Source organism: Panthera leo, chromosome A2 (assembly GCF_018350215.1).
Source record: "Panthera leo isolate Ple1 chromosome A2, P.leo_Ple1_pat1.1, whole genome shotgun sequence".
In the NCBI taxonomy this organism is placed as follows: domain Eukaryota; kingdom Metazoa; phylum Chordata; class Mammalia; order Carnivora; family Felidae; genus Panthera; species Panthera leo.
This window is the reverse complement of record NC_056680.1, coordinates 95,728,335-95,751,789: the sequence shown is the minus strand read 5'-3', so window position 1 is coordinate 95,751,789 and position 23,455 is coordinate 95,728,335. Positions and strand designations below refer to the sequence as shown.

The following is a 23,455-nucleotide window of genomic DNA, read 5'->3' as shown; positions in this document are numbered from 1 at the left end:
TATTAGATAGATCTTTTTTCAAAAGAAATGTCAAATTTCAAATTTGAAGCAGATTCTAGGCCTTGGGTGACAAAAGGCTACAGCTATTTTGAGATAAGCAGTGTCTGTCTCTTCTCTTTCCTGCTGTATGCCCATACCCTCATACTACTTGTTCTCATAGCCAGGGTATTAGAGGAGAGGTTCTTAACAAATAATGCTCCAAAGGAGCAATTGCCTCTGAGATGCCTTTTATAGCTTTGGGCTTTGTACCAAGGCTGGGGAATATTTAAGACCTCAGAAATTCCACTTTTGCTCCATGGAGAAGAAAAAAAGAAAATTTTAAGTAAAAGGGCAGCTCTTTCTCATGACTTGCAAACTTAATAGACTATGGTGGGTTAGAAATTGCCATTGAGCCAAAAGAGCATTTTCCAAAGTATATGCTGTAGATGGGTTAATAATTGTTATTGCCAAAAACATTTTTTTCATAGTCAAATGAGTTTGGAGAATGAAGACGGAAAGTCAGACTAGTGTTTTTGGTACAAGAAAATTAGGTACTTTAAAGTGCTAATGTCTATGGTAGATCTCTAAGAATAATATAGGAAATGCTTAATTTCCCTAAACATTTTTGGCCATGGAAACTTTATTTTATGCTGCTTCTCATGGGATTACTGCTATTCTATGGAATACACTTTTGGAAATGCTGATCTATGAGAATAGACACATTATTTTCAGACAGTGACATTTCATATTCTTTCCACAAAAAAATAAATAAATAAAAATAAATAAAAATATAAAAAATAAATAAAAATAAAAAAACTTTACATGTCAAGGAAATTCGTTCTCCTTAAATGAAGATTATTCTATTCAATCACCATCATTGAATTAGTGATTTAGACTCTGTGTATTAATAGAAGTGGTTTCCACTGACCAACTCATCCCTGCAACAAAGGAATACAGTCTTCTAGAGAAGAGATTAGTGTTGAGTGTTCATTTGTGGATTCAAAGTAGTGCAGATTGTATTGTCTCACCCATTAATTGAACCAGTGTCCAGGGTTATTTCATATACATGTTCTAAGTCCAGCTCCACAATCAAGCTTTTAGACTCCACATTCATCTGGTTTATATATGGGGCTCCCACAAGAGCTTTTGTTAAAAAAAAAAAGTGGTTAAAAGACATGTTGGAAACCATTATCCTAAGAAGACTGCTGGACAGATCCAGTGGAATCCATAAGCTTCACATATGAGAGTGTGTTCTTCTCCTAGTCAAGGAGGATTGGCTAAGGAGTCTTTCTATAGACAGGAAACTGACATAGAGATGAAGCTCCTTGCCCAAAACAAAAGAAATAATAAAAGTAAAATTAGGGCCCCTGGGTGGCTCAGTTGGTTAAACATCTCTTAGTTTCGGCTCAGATCATGATCTCACAGTTTGTGAGATCAAGCCCTGCTTGGGATTCTGTCTCTCCCTCTCTCTCTGCCTCTACCCTGCATTCTCCCTCTCTCTCTAAATCACTAAAGAAATATTAGGGGCGCCTGGGTGACTCAGTCAGTTAAGCTTCCTATTTCAGCTCAGGTCATGATCTCACGGTTCGTGAGTTCGAGCCCTGTGTCAGGCTCTGTGCTGATAGCTCAGCGCCTGGAGCCTGCTTCAGATTCTGTGTCTCCCTCTCTCTCTGCCCCTCCCCCACTCACACTCTGTCTCTCTGTCTCTGAAAAATAAATAAAACATTTAAAAAAATTTTTAAAAAGAAACATAAAAAAAATTAAAAGCAGAAATTAGAATCTCTTGGTTCTCCAACTAGGGCTCTTTGGGGAGATAATAATGCTTCCTACCTTACCAAAATCTGGTAAAATTTCATCCCTTAAACTAAGCAACCAACATTTACTGAGCACTTACAATGTTCCTGATTCCTTTCTAGGTTCTTGGGTTACAAAAATGAGTAAAGTCCTTGCTGTACAGAAGGAATAGGGAAAACATTAAGAAGTAAACAAATCAATAATATAATGTCAAAGTTAAGCTTTGTTCTGGTTTTCTCTGAGTCATCTTCCAGGTATACCAGATCACAGGTTACCTGTCTGATCACAGGTTACCTGTCTCATCTGTACCCATTCCAAATTAAACGTTCCCAAGTTGCATTTTTATCTCCATTAGCTGCTGTTTGCCTGATTTTGTCCTTTCCTGTTTGGGTGCAGGTTTAACTCTCTAAGCCTTAGGTCAAAACTGTTTTCCTCACGGTCACTGAATTCTGAATCCTGCCTTTTGGAAATTCCACATTAGTCCTTCCCTAGATTCCACCCTGCAATCTATCCATCCTTTAATCATCTATTCAACTAAGCTATAGACTTAGGTTTTCCACATCCATCATTCTTTTTAACTCCTCTTCATTCTCTCTCTCTCTCTCTCTGTCTCTCTCTGTCTCTCTCTTCCCTTGGAAGAATCTCAGCAAAGCTGAATTACTTCATTTTTTATTCTGATTCTGCTCTTCTTTGCCATGTTTTTCTCCCTTAAATTCATAAATCCCTGTCTTTCTTCACAACTCTACTTATATGTTATTTCTCTCCTCTTCACACATCATCATGAAATACTTCTCTCAAAGAGAGGCATATCTACAAAGTACTGTTTAACCTTGAACAATTACAAGTGATCTTTCCTGACTAGAGGCAGATTCGGTACAGTCCAGATCTGCTATAAAGTTGCACATGAGAAATTTGTTATAGTCCACAATAATGCAAGAGTATTTAAAATTATAGACATGTCCAATTAATAGGAGAAAGGAAAGGACTTTGTTTCTTGGTTAAACCCCTCTGTCATTTCCGAACATTCACTCTCAGATCCATGTCCTTACTATTTTCGTTTGCTTTAGTTGGTCGTGGGACAATCGTAAAAGCAGTGTGTGGGGCTTTGAAACCATGGGGCTCCCCTTTCCTACAGCAAAATGTGCAGCCTCATTCACCTTCCGGGGGACAGTTCTCCCACAGCCTCTAATGCTCCTCATGGTAATGATACTGTTGAGCGAAAACCTAGCAACTTATACTTTATAACATATCAAATGACATCAAATATATGACATGGATAGAACAAGCCAATTAACTGCCTAATCACCCCATATTCACCTTCATAGAGAAGCTGGCTTCTCACTGTGCGTAGCTCTCACATTTAGAATTAATGAGTAGGACTTTCATCTGAAGAAGAGATCTGACTTTTAATTCTGGCACTCACACATCTTTTCTCTCAGAGGCCAAATCATAGGGCTACCATTAATAGCAGACTTTAAAAAATCAATGTATGTCTATGATTTCCTTCTTAAAAAAAAAAGCAGGATCTAGTTAAGCAAAGCTGCGTTAATTTCATGAGTACACACAGTACATTTCAAAAGTCCTGCCTTTCAGCCCAGGAAATAAGACTCATCCAAGATTCTGGTAGTAATATTTTTAATTAAAGGAGAATACAAATCAAAAGTTCTTTTTCTTTCACCTATTTCCCCTTCCTGAATTTCTTCATTATCTAACTTTGTATCCAAGCTAGCAATCTGAGAGACAACTTTAGTTTCTTCTTCTTTATTTCTCAGCACAATCATATTGGTGCTTCTTGCTATAATAGGGCCCTATATTTTAGTCCTAGTTGAGGGTTTTATTCATTTACTTAAAGTTTGTAGGGAATCACTGAAAGAAGATACAATTACACTCATTTTAATATAGACAATGGGTTGGAGAGATCAAGACTTAAAGTAGGGAAACATCCTGAGGCTGTTTTGGGGTCCTGATGAGAAAGACAGAGTCCTGTATTAAGGCAGTGGAGAAGGGTGGACATGTCTGAAAAGATACCCAACACAGATAGAATTGGAGTCCTGGAGACTAGATGTTGGGTACGAGGAAGTGCGCAGAATCAAGGATGATTTGGGTTTCTCCTTTGGACAATTCATGGATAATTATGCAAGTCACTGACACGGGAAGGCAAGGAATTGGAGAGGGAAAAGGATATACAGTATTCAGATTTGTTAATGTGGTCATGTAGAGAAGATGCAGTTTTTAAAAATCACAGAGTTCTATGCTTCCTTTGATTCATTGGACCACTAACCCCCATCATTATCAATAATAATAATAATCATGTGTAAGTGATTATGTGAAGTGTGAGAGATAAAGATAGCTAAAACGTAATTCTTATCTGAAAGGGGTTTAGCATCAGGCAAGGTTGTCAGGTTATGTATGTATCTAGATGAAAACGTATAGCTGACATATAAAGTGCCGAAAGGATGGTTTGGGTAATAAATTTCCTAGGTATTCAGACCCTAATTTTCTAGGTGTATTTTCACTTCCTGAGGAGCTCTAAGCTCCAGCTAAATTAAACTATTGTATTCCTTATTCTTCAGCTACCCCTAAATTTGCCTATCTTCATATCTTGTTTTCATCTGCTTTCACTGCCTATAGGTCTTGCTTTTCAAAATCCTATTCAGTCAAAATACAAATCCTGCCCTGGTTCCCCTATTCAGAAGCTCTCCCTTTTATGAAGGTCTGTATTTGTACCATTTTTTTTTTATCATTTTACCCATTTTATGTTATAGTTGTGTTAGCACATGTCTTGTATCATTCATACCTAGTGTATTGCACAGACACCCCAATGCTCAGTTTCTTGTAATGGGACCATGTCTAATCCAGCTCACCCACGTGTGTTTTTAATTTACTAGTGGACTTGAGGTAAATCACAAGCCATAAATAATAATCCGCATATAGGATGACACTTGAAAATTATACTTTACATTCTCAGTTTCCTGTAGTACTGATATGTAAATGGAATACAACTTTTGCTCTTTGGGGAGCAAGTGTATTAGGTAGACAGTGCAGATACTAACATACCTAGCAGAATATGTAAGTGTAAGATATATGATGTGATCATAGCCACTCACCCCTAGGTGAAATACAGTTTTCACGCAAATCCCACTGATGAAAAATATACATATATACTTTTTTGCTCTTTTATTATCTTTCCTTGTGTAAAATTATCGGCAGTCATGAAAAACTGATATTTGTGACAGCAGCATGTTTCTGACGATTACATGCTTTTGGGTAGGAATGGTGAGCTGTTAGGTGACATACTCAATCCTTGCTGTGGAAGAAATTTATTTTTAATAGCAGCTTGAAGCTTGTAGAAAATTTTGTAGGAAAGAAAAATATTTTGACATATTCTATCCTTGCTATTGAGGAAATTTATTCTTAATAGCAACTTGAAGCTTGTAGAAAATTCTGTAGGAAAGGAAAATACTCAAGGCTCTAAATAAGACTGCTTAAATAAAAGTTGCCTTAAATTACCTAGGTGATCCTTTACAAATCATTGATTGTATTTGTTCATGTCTAATGAAATGATTTCTTTCTGGACGTTTCCATTGAAATTTTCAACAGTTCTACTGACACCACATGTTAACTGAAGCCCACATTGATTGCTCTTGATTTCTCTGAATCCTTTATTTTGATCCTGATATGTATAGGTGGCTCTGGAATTTCTTAATAGGAGGACTTTAGACAACAACCAGACACCAGTCCTTCCTGGCTGAAAGGAAGGGCAATGGAACATGCAACTGCATTTGCATCACAAGCATATTGTTTACTTACATGAATTTATTTAGAATGTCTTGGGACATGATCCTCTCCAAGTCAAACTGAAAGACAAGAAAAGGAAATTGACTGTAGTCAGTATTAAACCTATATTAATGTAAATGTCTTTGTTACTTTTATATTTTTCTAGGACTTAGAAGATCGTCTTCAAAAACCAAAAATGAAGTTCACACTGACCCGCCGGTGCTTGGTACTCTTCATCTTCCTAAATGTAAGTAAAACATTATTTAAGCCACGTTAATCAAGAATGCTGACACAGAGCATGTGATTGAGTAGACACTCACACAGGGAGAGGTCTTGCCAAAACTACATTCCACAAGCCAAAACTATCATTTCCTTGATACTGTGTTAACAGATCCCCCCCCCCCAACTTTCACAATTTAGATTTGTGTTATAGTTCACTGAAAAATGTGAGCTTTGTTTATAAAAATTTAGCGTTAACTTGAGACATCTCCACATTATCTTGGAAATTAACATCGAAGGCTAATAATGTCCTTCGATAAAATGTTTTTCATCTTAAACATGTGGATCTGAACCAGTTTCTAGGCTTCTGTCTTTTTCAAACATCTGAACTCTTTCAGTCTGGCTATTGATTTTAAATGCATTTCTGATAAAAAAAATTTTTTAAAAAACTAAGAATCTTAGGTCTTAACATACCAATGTCATTCCATAACTCTTTCTCTAGCCTTGTAAATCATGCCCAATTTCTGTAATTTTATATTGTTTTTTTCCTAAATGGTTAGCAAGTAGTCAGAACTGCAATTATCTTAGAAAATACTACCAGTGCCTGCCTATTTATTTGTGTTAACTTTGTTAACTCCCCATCACATCAACTTCCATAGCACATGAAAGAGAGATGAGTAAATTTTACATAAACAAATTGGGAGTTGTATTGATCCTTATCCTGGCCAATGAATGATACCTGGCAATAAAATTCAGTCAATAACTGATCCTATTATACTCAGGCAAACAAAACTAGTCCAGGGTTCCAGGATTTACATTGTTAATTAATGTGTAGTCATGGGCTTACAAGTTTGTATAAACTGTTTCTCTTAACATTATTCAGGGGAAAATATCACTAATATTCCATAAACATAAATCTTATTTTTAAGGAAATTTTTATTTTGTAATGTTATACATCAAATAAGTGGTTTATGGGTATGATTGTCAATGTAGTCCTTTTGCATCTACTTGGATATTAAGTATAGTCTATTTTATTATGTAAAAGTATCATGTTATAATCTTTAGATAAAATACAACATAGTTTGCTAAAAGTAATCTGTTATTTGGAAATGCAGGTAACTTCATGCCATTGTAAATATAATAAAAACACTGGAACAAGAATATTGTAGAAATTATTAGCACATTTTATTTTGTCTGTAAATGATCAAGCTTTATATGAGATTCTATAGCTACAGAAATATTGGTATATTCTATTCATGATTGATATTGTTATTTTTATAGCTTAAATTAAATCCTATGTGATCAGTTGTATGTAAATATCTCTAAATAATTTTATTTTATAAAGTATATAATTATATTAAACATTGACAGAAGAAAAACTAAAGTAACTTTAACTAGATATAAGACAGTTTGAGTGTTTCCACCTTTTTTATTATAAAGACTACAGATAATTTGTGGTGTGCTAAAAAACTAAAGTAGATCAATTCTATTCAAAACTTTTACAAAATTCAAAGATTAAAATAATTTCATATATTTGAGCCATGGGCAGAAATATTTTATGGTTTGTGGGCATCTCTTTACTAGTAAACATACTGTACAGGGCACTTAAATGGCTTTGTGCTCTCTTTCCTGTGATAAACAGAAATTTGCTTCTCTGTCTTGTATTTGGATCATATATTTGATTTGGAGGATTCTTCCATAAAAAAAGTTTTGATATGTGAGTTTCCTTCTAAAACACACATTGTGTTCCACACTGATACTCCTTCAAGAAAAGTAAATTATTTTAAAAAGTGGTACTGATTTTAATTACTATAAAATATTACTTTTTTATACATTATTGTGAAAAATCACTGTCAGTATATTTGTTGAATTCTACCAACCTGATTTCCAAACGGTCTTTAAAGTATCAGTTTGGGTCACCACATTCCATGAGCCTCAATTTACATCAAGCAAAACCACCTACTCATTTCCTCTCCCTTATCTGTAATAGTGCAATTGGCTTAGAACAGTGCTTGGCACATAGTGAGTTCTAAAAAAAAAAAGGTAGTGATGATGATAATTATAGCAACAATGATGAAGACACAGAAAAACTATATTCTTCTGAGAAGCATTCGTTGTTGGTAACTTATCTGTATTCCCCTATTTGCTTGGAATTTATCATTATGGAGCAGTTTTGTTGTTTAAATAATGCTTAAGTAGAAAAAACATAGGATACCAACCATCTGATCCTACCTGGAAGAACCAGGTTAACACTTTACAAAGCTCTGTTTTATCCTTTATTATTTTGAAAAGTATAAGTAACTGAAAACTACAAACAATTCCAACATGTACATTGTCAGTATTAAGGATGGTGACGTCAAAACCCTGCTGGTTATATCAAGTTGTGGATTCTGGAATCATGTTCCTTTTAGACAAATTCTGTCTGTGGAAATCAATAGGAATCTCTCCCTTCAGCACTGTAGCATGAGTTCCCATATTCGTTACGTTTGAACCACTGCAGTGATGCACCATTTCTTAAAGCTCTACACAGAATGGTCCTGTAATTGTTTTGTCTCTGTGCTTCTAGAAACCAAGAAGTAGGAAGATTGTCTTACATCAAAGTAGGAATTGCTTGAGTACATGTCCACTCAAACCAGATTGCTTTCCACCGGACTCCATGATTAGTGTGCACAAAACCTCCTAGAATGTGAGCCCCATGGGGGCAGGGACCTTGCCAGTCTTGTTCACTGCTGAATCTCCAGTACCTAGAACAGTAACTGGCATGGGGGAAGCAAAGTACTTATTAACTGAAAGAACAACGGTGTTTCAGCTACGGACTGCAGGTATTGGTGGCAGCTTGGTGGTCGTATGTGTGGCGCCATTTACTTGAACCTTTAGGAGTGACATCACATATACGGCGGCTAAACTGCTGCATAGGACAACAATTAAGAGGTTGTTTTTTGTTTTGCTTTGGGAGAATCATATAAGATGGCTTGTATGAAAAACTTTGAACATGAATCCTTATCCAGAACATCAATGTGCCCTTAATATCTCATCTCTATCTTCATTTGAGCATAAAATATTTATGTGCCAAAATGTATAATATAAACATAATACTTATGATAACTAAAATATTTTTAAGTGTTTCACATTGCTTGGTAGTCTTATATAATCACTACTGCTTCTTGTTTGTCTCTATATTGCTGAAAATTATGCCACCTCACTAGCCATTTTTATTGGTACAAAATCACCAGCAAAACCTTTCTATGTTCATGAGCTTTATGAAATTTGTATATGTATTATTTTTAAGCAGTAGTAATTCCATTATTAGAATCATATATATAATCGTTATCTGTCTATATCTTCATATGTGTTATATATACATATATGACAGAATGCCTCAAATATATGTTATTTTCAGAAGAAAGTCACTGAAACATTCAGTTACCACTGCAAACATTCTAGTCATTGCTCACACACCAACCAGACAAGGAGTGGACTCAGATTACTATGTCTTATCTATGACAGAAGTTCTAATTTCTCATTCCTTCAGTGTTGAAACAATCTCTATAGAACCAGGCTCCAAACCAAGTTCACTGGAGTTTGTTTCAATATTGCAAGAATGGTAAGATTGATGCTCCTATCATCTACATGAAATACACATGCTCTTTCAGATGGTCATATCTACACTGTTATTGATGTTAAAACTTCATTAAAACAAATTATGCTGTAATTGAAAACACAAGTACCAGGCTTTCCTCTTGGTATCCTTGCACATAATGACTCCCCACGGCTTACAAGAATTTCCAACTAGTGCAGGAACATTTATTAATTGGTTACCCAGTCCATTAAAGATAGAATTCAGAATGTTACTTTTGGAAAGAATGCCAAACTTAAACAGGATGCTCCCTAACATCTAAAACACCTAGTATAAATGACAGAAAATATTTATATTGGACATCACATTCCAGCTTCTAATTTCATTTGAATATGGTGAGAAAATTACCCATAAATAAATAATATATCAAATGATAATTCTCACATCAATTAAAGATTCTAAGAATAGAGCTACAAAGAATCTAAAATAGATGCATAAAGTTAACCTATAATTGATATCTCTTATTGTGGAGATACAATGATCTATTAAAGACCATGGTTATGATCTTTAGTCAGATTGTTAAAACACACACAGCCACATGCATTCATACAAATGTAGGCTAGTATAATCCACAACGAAGCCTTTAACATGAAATCTATTAAAAATATGTATTTTTTACTCCCAAACCACATTCCAATTCCTGAAGGAATACTGAGCATTCAATTATTAATGATTCTTTACATTTCACAGTTCCTGGTGTCAGGAAATATTTTATGTTGATCTTTCTTGCTAGACTGTAAGCTCCATGAGGGCAGGATCTATGTTTATTTTACTCAGCACTAGCATAATGCTTGGCTGATAAAGTTCAATGACTATTTGCTGATTGGTTGATCTTAAAACCAGTAGGGAAGGATCATATGACAACAGAATGGTGTTCAACTATGTTGGTAAAGGATTTGTACATTTGAAATAATTTCTGTGAGTTCATTAATGTCTCTTTTTTTTCTGTCATACATTCAAGAAGCATTAAAATTAGAAACAATCCTAATATTTAAAGAGTAGTATCAACTATACCCACAGTAAGTGTCCATCTAGAGTTATCACAGTATGTAATAAGTATTCACCCTCTTCTGTTTGCAAGCAATTTCTACTCAGATGCCTTGCTGGCACCTTCAAAACAAGAACAAAAGAGAACTTACGTTCTTCCCCCTAGTAACTTCTCCCTTCTCAGGTATTCCCATTCTTGTCCATTATGTAGGTTAAAATACCTGAGCTATTTGACTATTACTGTTCTCCGGTCCTTATATTCAAATATATGTTTTTATTATCTGAGAAAGTGCTGAGGGTTGTGCTTCCCTGTTCCCTCACGCAGTGCTCTAGTCCATGCCTTCAGCTTCCTGGCTCCCTCCCCAGCTCTGATCTGTGAACATCTGATGCCCACCACATGAATTTTACTAACATTTTCCTTTCACAAACTTCACTGGTCAAAAGCCTACAGTACATCTTTAATTTATTGTCATGTTTTAATGATATTAGCTAAAATGTATTGAGCCTTTCATTGCACCAGGCACTTTGGATTTGTTTTCTCAGGGCTCTATATTATCTTATTTTCCTTGACTCCATTTCTTACTAACCCCCAAATATGCTTCTCTCCAGGAACAATGGTTTCCTTACTGTGTCTCATACGTGCCATTTCCTACCTTTGGGACCTATACGCATTCCTTTCCCTTCATTCAGAAAGCCTTCCCTCTCCTCTCTGCCTATGTAGACACTGCATATACTCAAAGTCCAGTTGAAATTCTACCTTGTATCTGTAATGGTAACTGACTATTCTTGCACCATGCCCTCTGTACACTCTGAATTTTTATTGTATTATGCATTGTACAATTTAGCATCTAGTGATATGCTATCTGATAGGAAAGCATGCCACATCCACACAATGACATACACTGGGAAACAGTGTGGTTACACTCTGAGTAGCCTGAGGTATACAGGTCAACTTAATAAAAATGAGTTTGCCTTAGAGACTGTGAGGAATAGAGAAAAGTATGCAACACTGTTTCTGGCATGAATACAGCTGGGGAAACTTCAATCCTAGAATAATTTAGACAGAATAAGGCCAAATAAAAAAATGTGTTTAACAGGTGTGATAGAAAGAGAGCAACTTTCTAACTTCAGAAGAAGAAAAAGCCAGTGCAAGCTGAAGCTTACAGTCTTCTCTGAACAAGTCTCTATGCAGAACATGGGTATAGAATCACAGATTCAAGCACCACCAAAAACATCATGGCCACAAAAGAAATTGAAATCTATATAAACATGACTTAGGATAATTTGTCAGTCTGTGATCATGACCAGTGACAGCCTGTACCAAAAGTGCAGAAGCACTAAGAGAAATATTTAAGATTTGCACTGATTTCCAGCAGTGAAAATAAATTATCCTGTGTAGGTCACCTGCTGAAGAAGCCTATTTAAAGATATTAAAGCCAATTATCCAATGCAGAGTATCTCAGAGGAACAGATTTTGTTTGTTCTGTGACTATCTGGAGTGAATTTTTGGCAGTGCACGTAATCTAAGCAGAAATAAAAATCAGCTGAAAGAATCTAATATAAAAGTTTACTTATTGCACTAATATATCTATTTTTAATAACATGATTCATGATTATTAGAAGTTCCAAAGAAGGCAAAGTTGATTTAATATTGGTATTTTTTGGAAATCAGGTTATTTGTTTTGTTTACCTCTAAACTTAACAGTGATAACAAAATTAAAACAATCTTATATGATAAAGAGGTGCATGAGTTTGAGTGGGGGCTATACATTTTCAGTAGTGAATGGAAAGAATGCATATATGAAATCTGTAGGTAGAATTTGTAGATGAAATATAAATACACTTTTCAGTTATGAAGAAAAATATTCCACTTGGAGACCATATATAATTGTTGCTCGTGGAAGGAAAATGTTTTCAAACTTTTTGACTGTCTCATTTATTTCTGTATACACCGGCTCCTGCTCTCTATAAGTGACTGATTTTTCTTTTTAATACAGCACCCAACCCCAATTCTTCCTGCCACTTCAAATGACACCTATCCTCCAAATATGAAGTCCGAGCCATTTCTCTACGTCCTAGGACGTAAGAAAATGACGGATGCGCAGTACAAATGCTATGACCGCATGCAGCAGTTACCCCCATACCAAGGAGAAGGTAAGAAGAAAGATGTATGCAAATATGTTTCAAACAACATTAAAGGTTTTTTGCTTCAGTGGGTAAATATGTGTTGACTAGTTTTAATATGCCAGCAGTTTTAACGGTGGTTTTCAAACTATAGTATGCTTGTATATTTCATGCTGGACACATGCCTACTTTCTTTGCTCAAGTCCACCCAACTGGTTTTGGGCTAACATCTACACTTATGACAAAATTACTACAATAACTCAGTATTCACACCTGGCAAAGAGGGACAATGCAGGACGAAGTGAGGGAGAAGAATTGGAAAATGATAGGAAGGGAATGGGAAAATGGTGGGCAGAGAATTTGCCTCAGGTGAATCCTGTCAAAATCCTGTCTTGTTTTGGGTTAATTAGGCAGTATCTTCCCTTAACTTCAATTCGTTGGCAACTATTGCTATTCCTTCTCCTTTTCTAGCCCCAGTTCCCAGAGAAATTAGAAAAAAGCTATCTCCTAGGCAGGCATTGTTTATCTGTCACCTTCTCTAGAATGCTCTATGTGACTGTTCAAATATTTTCAGGGCCAAGCCTATTCTTTTAGCCATAGAGGGCTATGTGATGGCCAAGCATTACTACATCCATTTCAGTTCTCTTCCCTGTCCCCTAAAACATTTGAAAAGACCCAACAAGATCTTGTACACCCTTGTATATTCTAAGATAACACTGCTTGGTGTGTGTGTTGGGGGTGAGGGGGAATATCAGTTAACTATATTCTATTACTACACATGGTTTGCCTTTAAATAGTTAAATTTCTACTTAATTTCTACTTCCTATTTTTAGAATATTTCTTTTAAACAAAACTCAAGACAGTAGAAAGATAGATACATGTTATTCTTCGGTCTCCAGTAGTTTCAGTGTTTTTTAAGAAACTGAAAAGTCATTAGATGCATCTCTGCCCAAAGAAGAAATCATTTCTTCTGAAGCAAGTGAAACAATAGAAACACATTTATTTTCAGAGACCAAGCGAGAGCAGACTCCTTCATTCACTTCAGTCTTAATCATTTTGGGAGGCTGAACTTTTGTGCTATGATCATTTCTTTTCTTTTTTCTGTTTTTTTTCTTTTTCTTTTTTCTTTTCCTTCCTTCTTTTCTTTCTTTCCTTCGTTCCTTTTTTCCTCCTTCCTTCCTTTTTTTTTGTTCTTGGACTGCCTTCAAAGCCTGAGGCTTATTCTTTTGAATAGCTTTATAGAGGTCAATCTTCACATTTTAGGGTACATTAAATTTTGAAAGCAGTGAGACACCACTAAGACCCAATGCTGATAAATACATAAACTACTCAAACTGAGCATTATTTTAGCTACTAACAAAGTGTGATTCTAAAATAATAAGACTAGATTTCTGTGTGACCTGTTTACTGTGGACAAATGCATCTCCCACAGGAATTTTGAACAATTGAATTTTAAACCCTTGGATTAAGAATAGAACTATTCAAGGCAACCCCTTTGAAGGTTAATGGCTAGTAGGATCCATATGTTACAAAAACATATAGTTTTTTCAAGGTAAGCCTCTGATCCAGGGGTGATACTGCATATACCTTTCACAAGATTTCTTTGCAGCATTTCTGGAGACATTTTCAAGGAAAGATTTTAGAGGAAAGATTCCATACAGATGACACGTATGTCTTTTGAGGAGCAAATGGAGAAAACCCTCTAAAAATGTAAACTCTATTAAGAGTTGGTAAAGTGAATATCTTTATTTTGTTGTTGTTGCTGTTCTTTTTAATATTTCCATATGCATGTCCAGAGCTCCAAAATAACCATCTATTAAATAGATAGATCCTGTTTAACACTGTCAAATCCCTGCTGATGATTCTGCAACTTTTTCCAAATACAGTGTTAATTTCTTTCTGAATAATCAGGTCCGTATTGCAACCGTACCTGGGATGGATGGCTGTGCTGGGATGATACACCGGCTGGAGTACTGTCCCATCAATACTGCCCAGATTATTTTCCAGACTTTGATCCATCAGGTAAAATATTTCTTTTTATTTCACATCTTGCTTCGCTTTTAGAATTTTCATGGTTCTGAAAAGAAAATAAGATATAAAAGATATCTATCTAATCATACTCTGTGTTTCAGCATTTTCTGAAGAATTTTCTTACTTGAAATATTACCCAGTTGCACAAATATTACAAGCTCTCCTTATTTTTTAAGTGGCATTACTGGTCAGTTGTGTACATTAGGTCTTAAATTCTAAATAAAAGTTAAATTTTTATATATTTTAAATATTTGTTATTAAATTTTAGTAAAATTTTAAATTAATTTTTTTTAATTTTTTTTTTTTAACATTTATTCATTTTTGAGACAGAGAGAGACAGAGCATGAACAGGGGAGGAGCAGAGAGAGAGGGAGACACAGAATCTGAAATAGGCTCCAGGCTCTGAGCTGTCAGCACAGAGCCCGACGCGGGGCTCGAACTCACGGACTGTGAGATCATGACCTGAGCCGAAGTCAGACGCTTAACCGACCAAGCCACCCAGGCACCCCTAAATTAATTTTTTTAAACCGTGAAGTTTTACTTAAATGTGGTTGTTCTTAAGTTTTCAATTGTGTCACATTTAGCAACTTATGCAAATGCTTGGTCTAGAGTTCGGGTCTACTGGGCTGATATAGCATGCATAATGGAAATTTTATATAACACTGAAAGTTATATAGGGGCATCTGATGGCTCAGTCGGTTAAGTGTCCGAGTTCTGCTCAGGTCATGATCTCACGGTTCGTGAGTTCAAGCCCCATGTCAGGCTCTGTGCTGACAGCTCAGAGCCTGGAGCCTGCTTCAGATTCTGTGTCTCCTTCTCTCTTTGCCCCTCCCCTGCTCTCTCTCTCTCTCTGTCTCAAAAATAAATAAACATTAAAAAAATTTAAAAAAAGAGAGTTATATAAAACTGTCATGTCTAAAGGAAAATAAACCAGAAGGTGGTAACTCTAGACATCTACTAGATTTCTGTTCCAACAGTAGATTATTAAAATATGTTCAGTAAATAAGACTAATGCTGTTATAATGGATCATACTAATACCCAGCTCCATGCCCTGCACAACATAAGCAGTCAATAAATGTGTGTTAAGTAAATGAGTGACACCAAATTCATTTTAGTTATAAAAGTAACACAGGAATACTTTTCATTGAGTGTCATTTTTAACTTTTCAAAACATTTTCATATATATTATCTCATTTTATACTCACACAATATTTGACACAAAATTGCAAGTGTACCAAGTCCCTAGAGCTCTTACCTAACCCTCTCTTTGTAAGTAAATGCAGGGGCACCTGGGTGGCTCAGTAGGTTAAGCATCTGACTTCAGCTCAGGTGATGATCTCACAGTTTGTGGGTTTGAGCCCCATGTCAGGCTCTGTGCTAAAACCTCTGAGCCTGGAGTCTGCTTCAGATTCTGTGTCTCCCTCTCTCTTATATATATATAATACATATAAGTAAGTGCAACAGTCTTGGAAAAGCATTTGGGAAGCAATATTTCTAAGTCTCCATACAAACTTGTGCAGATTGAAGTACCTTTAGAACCTTCTAAGGAAGACATGTTTTTCCTTCAGGCCTTAATCTAGCCACACTGGTGTAACTGGAAGTTGGGTCAGGATGCTTAGGCAGGATAAAGGTCGAGGAGTACCAGCTACCAAGTGGAGTGAGAAGCCAGAGGGCTGACAAGATGTATCTCTGAACTGTCAGCTATCCAAATAAATTGGAGATCTGGAATCCAAGATGCTCTGGTAGTTAGTGGTCAGGAGCAGTGCAAGGAATGTGTAAAGAGATGTTTGAGTTTGTATAACAGCCTCAATCCAGAGACTAGCTACGTGGGGATCAGGGGAATGGATTTGGGTAGGTGTTAGCAATGAGTGATTCTCAACTTAGCTAAGAACCTAGGAAACTTAAAAAAATCCTGATGCCTGGTACCACCCCAGATATTCTTAAATAATTAGTTTGGAGCATAACCTGGGCATGATCTTTTAAAGTTCTGCTTGTGATTAAATGTATAGCCAAGATGAAAATGTGTTAAATAATAAAGAGAGTCCAGTTAAGAAAGTGGCTGGTACCAGGAAAGCTCAACCAATACACTAAGTAGCTGTGCCCATGGGAGGGAGAGCCCAGTATCCAACGAGACTGTACCAGAGGAGTAAAAAGCAGTAGCCACCCAGCTTCAGGGACTGCAGGTGTTGGGGCCAGAAAAATTCTGTTCCAAAACACTAGATAGAAAATCTGCCCTAATGAAATACTATATGGGATTAACATACTGAAAAGGGAGTATAAATCTTAGTTATAAAAGAGACCCATATGCTGAAACTAAGCTACAGACACACGATTTAAATCCCAGTTAACAGGTGAGGTTTGTGCCTGAGAGCAGAGTGTGCCTGGGTGTGCCTGAGTCCCAGTCTGCTGACTGTGTTTAAGTGGCTCTAGGTGTTGAACTGGCTGGCTGGGAGTCAGGGCCCCAGGTAGTCAGTTCATTCCATCTCAAGCTCCTGATCCCTTTTAACAAGATGTGATATAACAGAACACAGTAATCCCTCCGCACCTCACAGTGCCAATTTTCCTCAGTGTCCTTTTGGGAGTGGTTCAGTGGAAGAGAGTTGGAATATTCAGTGAGTGGAAGGGAATGCCAAGGTCCTGACAGGAAGGATCTTCATTGAACTAGCATTTTGAAGAGGAATCAGTGTTTGTTTCATGCTTAAGAGATTATGTATGAAAAAACCAACCTTAACTTTCAAATTTTTCCAAGAGTTGTTTGGTCAGAGTTTCTACCATCTTTTGGGATCAACCAGCCCATCTGTTTCCCTTTACTCACTGATAATGAATGGCAAGAGTTTACTGCTGCACAGACCGAAAGTGAGATCATCAGTTAAGATAGAAACAATAGTCAAATGGTAAAATCTAGTCAAGAAAGTCTCTGGAATCCAGATTAGAGCAGAGAAATTAGTCTGTCCCTGTATCAATGTTTGAGAGATGCTTTTCGTGCATCTAGCAAGGATGAGATCCAAAGTTCCACCCCAGTAAGACAGAGATAGTGAAAATGAGATTACAGGGGACTACTTTAAAAACCAGTTCAGGCCAGCCACTGCTGAAAATTCTCATTGTGAAAAGAGGAAGGGCTTAGTGCTCTGCCCCTGCTCAGCACTACATTCCTGTAAACTCTAACTAAATGCTATTTGATGATAATCTTTCCATCTTTTATTGACTCTTCCCAGTAAATGATGCTTCATTAATCTTGACTTGACAACTACATTAGAAGTAACTTGATTGGCACAAAGAGCTTTTCTGCAACTGAGACTACAAGGCCAGTTCCAAAGCAGCAATGGGCTCTTGCCAAAATGGCTATACTTACTGACTAAAAGGCAAGTTTTTGGTCAGCAAAACAGGGATTTCCAGGCATAGATCCATCTTATCAGCCTGGTTTGTAGAAAGAACCCTCTCAATGGGGGGACAAATCCACTTCAAAAGAAAAACACATGTTAAAAATACCTATTTCACCAAACGTAAATTCTTTAGGATTTTACCATTGACCCAAAGCTACACCTTGATGATAAACAAAACAGTTTCATGAAATGACAGAGATTTCATTTTAGACAAAGTGCTTGGTAAAAGACAGGTCATGAGAGAGTGAATAACAGCACTGAAATTCAAAAGAGGCTGGTGGCCTGAAGGAATATGCTAGAATGTAAAAAGCAGATTTATAAGGAGGTGCTTAAGGCCCTGATCTTAATGTCACTCAGTCAACATTAATGGCACAGCGCCAAGATGGTCAACATGGTTTAGGACAATGATTCTCAACCCTGATACCCTTTGGAATTGGTGAGCTTTTTAAAAAATGCTAATGCCTGGTTACCTCTCCAGTTAATCAAATTTGAATCTCTGGAGATTGGAGCTGAGCATCTGTAAAACCTCCATATGAATCTAAAGTGAAATAAGCATGCTGCCCTCTTCATGGGGCAGTCCAAATTTAAAATATTTTAGGGAAATACCAGTATCAGAGCACATGCAGAGTGGCTCCAGACTATGAAGGGACAGCAAACTGTGTAGTGTGAGTAAATAGGGATGTTTGGTTTGGAAAGGGAAGTTAGAGTAGACATATCCTTTCTTTGAATATTGAAAGACTTGCCAGGTGGGGAGGACAAGTTCTTATAGCTGTAACAGGTAGAAACAAGAAATGCTTAGATCCAGACTTTAGTGACATCAAAACAAAATAATATTTCCTACAGTCTTGTCCATGATTGGAATGGACTTCTTGAGGAGGAACACCCCTCCCTCCTCCATAGAATATATTTTGCCTTACATAGCTAAATAATGTTGTTAAAACAGATTGTATTCATTTTGATAAAGTAATAAGCTAGTTTCTGACAATATAATAAAGATAAGATGCTGCACTGCAAGCCACTTTTCTAAAAATTGCAAGAAGCTTCAACAAATAGCATTAGCAAAATCATTGACCAATTGTCAATATCAATTTTTCTATGCTGATTAGTGCTAACCCTTTTTTGAAATATTGTTGGTGTCCAGTGGTGATTCTTTTTTTTTTTTTTTTTGAATGCTTATTTATTTTTTAGAGAGAGAGAAAATGAGGAGGGCAGGGGCAGAGAGAGAGGTAGACACAGAATCCAAAGCCAACTCTGAGCTGTCAGCACAGAGCCCAACACGGGGCTCAAACTCACAAACCATGAGATCATGACCTGAGCAGAACTTGGACACTTAACCAACTGAGCCACCCAGGCACCCCTCAGTGGTGATTCTTTATATAGTTTTTGTCCAATGGCTATCTCAGCAAATCTACAATTAAAAATTTTTCCATTTAACTTTCTAACAAATTTACATTAAGCAATGATGAGTCTCATAGGTTGCTTGAAAACATCTTTTGCTTGCAGAATGTGTTTTTTCATCCACTTGAAATAATTGTTAGAGTAGACATACAAACAAATCTACAGTTTTAAGCTTGAATCTTGTGTTTAATTTGATAGCACCTGTTTCAGTTCTATAATTAAAAATTTTTAATTTCCCTTAAAATCTGCCAAAGATAAAAGAATTCTCATACTAGCTCTTAGCATATTGATTGACTAACCATAAATACTGATAGAAAATTATTTTAAATATTATGAGATCTCAGTGATGTTTTAGACAAATAAGGTTTTTTTTTTACATGAATTGTTTTCTTAGTATTTAAAACAATAACAGTTTCCTCCAAATATTAGTATGTGATTCAGACTCCCACATCCTGAGCTAAAAAAAAAAAAACCCCAAAAGTGATACAATAAAAGGTCTATCCACAGGTGGGACAGCTCTTTGCCTTTGCCAATGAAGAAAAATGCTTCAAAAATATTTTTCCCAGGAAATTATCAAAAATCAAAATTTTGTAAGGGTTCTAAATACACTGGTAAAACCTATTTGCATATTATACCAATTTGAGGTTGCTTTATGATATCTAAGGCAATAAGTGCATTGTAGAGGTACTCTGGAGAACTAGAGGAAGTCAGAATAACTCAGATTAAATTTGGCAAGTGCATTCATTTCAATGTGCATTTGTTCATTATTTTCTATTTTATTTAACTCAATATAATTTTTTCTTCCATTTGTATAGCCAATCAGATTAGATTTTAAATACTATCTTACAGTCAACAAATTATTTATGATTCTTTGGGTCACTGAATGGAGTGTAGATAACTTGCCCACAGAACTATGAGCCTTAATACAGAGTTAACTAGCTGCACAATAGCTTTGGAATCAAGCAGACCAGACCTGGATTTGACCCCTGGCCTTCCTACTTGCTAGCCATAGATGGGGAATTTACTCAATCTATCTGAGCCTCAGTTTCCTCATGTGTACAATGGGAAGACCAATACCCATCTTAAAGGGTCATTATTAACATTTAAGAAAATAATTCTGCAAAGTGCTTAGCACAGTGCCTGGCCCATAGCAAGGTGGAGATCTTTAAAATGCCAATCCAGCCAAATCAGCAAATTTCACTATCACCTGAGAGATGGTTAAAGAAATAAATAGCGAAGGCTAAATCTATACACCCCTAGTATGCCCTCTGTGGGATAAAGAGATGATTTAAATGAAATATTTTTGAGAAGCACAAAAATTATTTCTTGATACACCTCTTAGTTTTGGACTTCTTTGTTCTCTTGGATTTAACTGTATGAAATTGCCAATATTTGACCATCTGACTCACAAAAACTGTGGTTTCATACAGTCAACCTAATAAATAAATATTGCATATAAATGAAGATGTGGTCTTGCTCTTCTCATATAGTTTCTATCTAAAATCAGAAATGTAATGTGGTTTTAAAAAAATATGAGGTACAGTATAGGTAGCACTTTTTAGTGCAACCGACCGGACATGAAATCCTAGCTGACCCACTATCCAGTGACTTTTCAAACTCTATAACCTCTCTCACTCTCTGCTTCCTGTTTACAAAATGGAGATATAGCAACATCCGTTTTACATGGCTTCGCTGATGATAAAATGAGACAACGCATGCTAAAACATTGTGCACAATACATCTTCATGATGGTCTCCATTGACCTATATTCACATTCAAGTTATATAAAGTGATTAACACTGTGGCATGGCTTTTAAGCTTTATTTTTCCTTCTTGGTAGTTTGAGATAATAATGTAATAATTGTGTTTCCTTAACAGAAAAGGTTACAAAATACTGTGATGAGAAAGGGGTTTGGTATAAACATCCTGAGAACAATCGAACCTGGTCCAACTATACTATGTGTAATGCTTTCACTCCTGAGAAACTGAAGGTAGGTTCTATTTCAAATTTCTGTATTGGGTGAGAATGCCATTATTTTTACACAGAAATATATGCATCACTATGAAACACCTGCTACCAAGAAGCCAACCTATTTTATAGAAGGAAATCAGATAATGGCCTGTAAGTTTCTAGGGACTCTATGAAGTAGTATTAGAAAAAAATGACATTCTACTTCTTGTTTTGGCACCTGGTGTCAAAGAGTTCCATGAACATATAGAATCAGGCCATTTATAATGAGGCAAATAGTGTCCATGGGAAAGATGATGGGATTCCCCATTCAGACATTAGGCAGCATTTCCAGGGACTCTCTAAGATGTCTCTTCTGTGAGAAAAATTCCAAAATTAGAGATTTTTCCTCAAGCCACAAAGTGACAGTTTCCCCTCTTCCCTGCCCCCAAGATGCCAGTTAGAGTTTTACTATCAGGGCTTGAAGGAACCCTTAGAATGGGGCTGCCCATCAGCCTGTAGATACAGGTGTGGCAGTTTAGGTTATTTTCAGTGGAAGTACTTTTGTCTTACTGCCTGTTAAATATTTTTAGTATCATCTCTGCTTGGATACATTTAAGCCAATGGGAAAAACCCAGATACTTACTCTCCAAATGCATGAGAAATCTGAAAAAAAAAAAAAAAATCACTAAACCCACAATCAGCCTCCTCTTTCCCACTGAGCTGGGAGAAACAGTCAGTGTTTAACCACACAGCAGTAGAAACCTTTTGTTTCCTTCAAAGATAGGCCTGCATGCTAAATAATTACTGAGTTGGAAGCTAAAAGCTCATCAGTGCTTCTGTTTGCTACAGTGAAGATTTAGGAGTATAGAAAATTTTCCTTTTATTAAAAACAAAACAACAGCAAAAAACAAACAAGATGAACAGGTAGCCTTGAGACCAGTTGACTAGAGACCAGAAGGACATCTTGTCACAGGCGTAGGCTGGGGGCACCAACGCTGGTTACCGCTTTACAAATTGCATAGTCACCTCTGAGAATTAGATGCATGTCTACATCCTAATGGAGAGCTATTTACGTAATAAGGTCTGACTGAGATGACATGTCACCAAGTAAGGAATACCTGAATGAGTGTTAATTATGATTTTACATGAAAAAACTGTAATCCTGTTAACTCAATTGTTATCAGGAGTACATATCCAAGTAAGTAGTTCTTCAGGCTGCCATATTTGACCTTCTCATTCTAACCACATCTGAGATAGAAAGAAAGGATTTTAAGAGTAAATGTTCCCCTCTAGGCACCTAACATAATGATTGAAATTCTTTGAACAAATCTTCCATCTATATACAGGCAAAAAAATTTTTTTTTGTTTTGAAGAAAGAATCTTAGAATTTATTAAAAAAAAAAAAAAAGCACTTCTCAGTCTTAAGAATGACACCAAGAATGGCAACTAAATTATGAGCTGTTGGTTTAAGCTTACACATTTAGACAACTTTATTTCAAAAGAATAAATATTTTTTAAAGTAGTCTGGAGGCAACGGAAAGAAAATCAATTATATAAAATTTTCTTAGAAATAAAAATATACAGGGGCGCCTGGGTGGCGCAGTCGGTTAAGCGTCCGACTTCAGCCAGGTCACGATCTCGCGGTCCGTGAGTTCGAGCCCCGCGTCAGGCTCTGGGCTGATGGCTCGGAGCCTGGAGCCTGTTTCCGATTCTGTGTCTCCCTCTCTCTCTGCCCCTCCCCCGTTCATGCTCTGTCTCTCTCTGTCCCAAAAATAAATAAAAAACGTTGAAAAAAAAAAAAAAAGAAAAAAAAAAAAGAAATAAAAATATACAGAGATAAAAATAAAATAGTGACAGAGGATGGGTCATGAGCATATATCTAAATTAAAAACAGTACTTTCAATGACAAGGGGATTCTACATGGTGAACTATTTAAAAGGAAGAACTCTTAGAAAATGCCACTCCTGGTTTTGTCTAGTGGTAAAGTGAACAAAATAGCCAGAAAATGAATTGGTGGGAGAAAAGACAGCAGCTGAGTATCTGTTTTTTTGCAAAGATTCCTAAATACTTCCTAAGAAGGGGCTTATAGGCTATTTTGAAGTCTTTATCATAAGTTCTAGATATAAACCAACGACTCCAACCTTAATTATCATTTCTGCAAAGATAAAAAGCAT

The 23,455-nt window shown here is 36.2% G+C and overlaps 1 protein-coding gene across 1 annotated transcript in view; it reads left to right on the top strand.

Annotated features, from left to right (window-relative positions):
- The first annotated feature begins 5,746 nt into the window (after nt 1–5,746).
- CALCR (calcitonin receptor) overlaps nt 5,747–23,455 on the top strand; it is a 60,429-nt gene continuing 42,720 nt past the window's right edge. Inside the window, exons 1-4 of the mRNA XM_042927578.1 lie at nt 5,747–5,797; nt 12,391–12,547; nt 14,429–14,539; nt 21,209–21,321. Coding sequence (XP_042783512.1) covers nt 5,747–5,797; nt 12,391–12,547; nt 14,429–14,539; nt 21,209–21,321 — 432 coding nt within the window. The remainder of the gene's footprint in view (nt 5,798–12,390; nt 12,548–14,428; nt 14,540–21,208; nt 21,322–23,455) is intronic.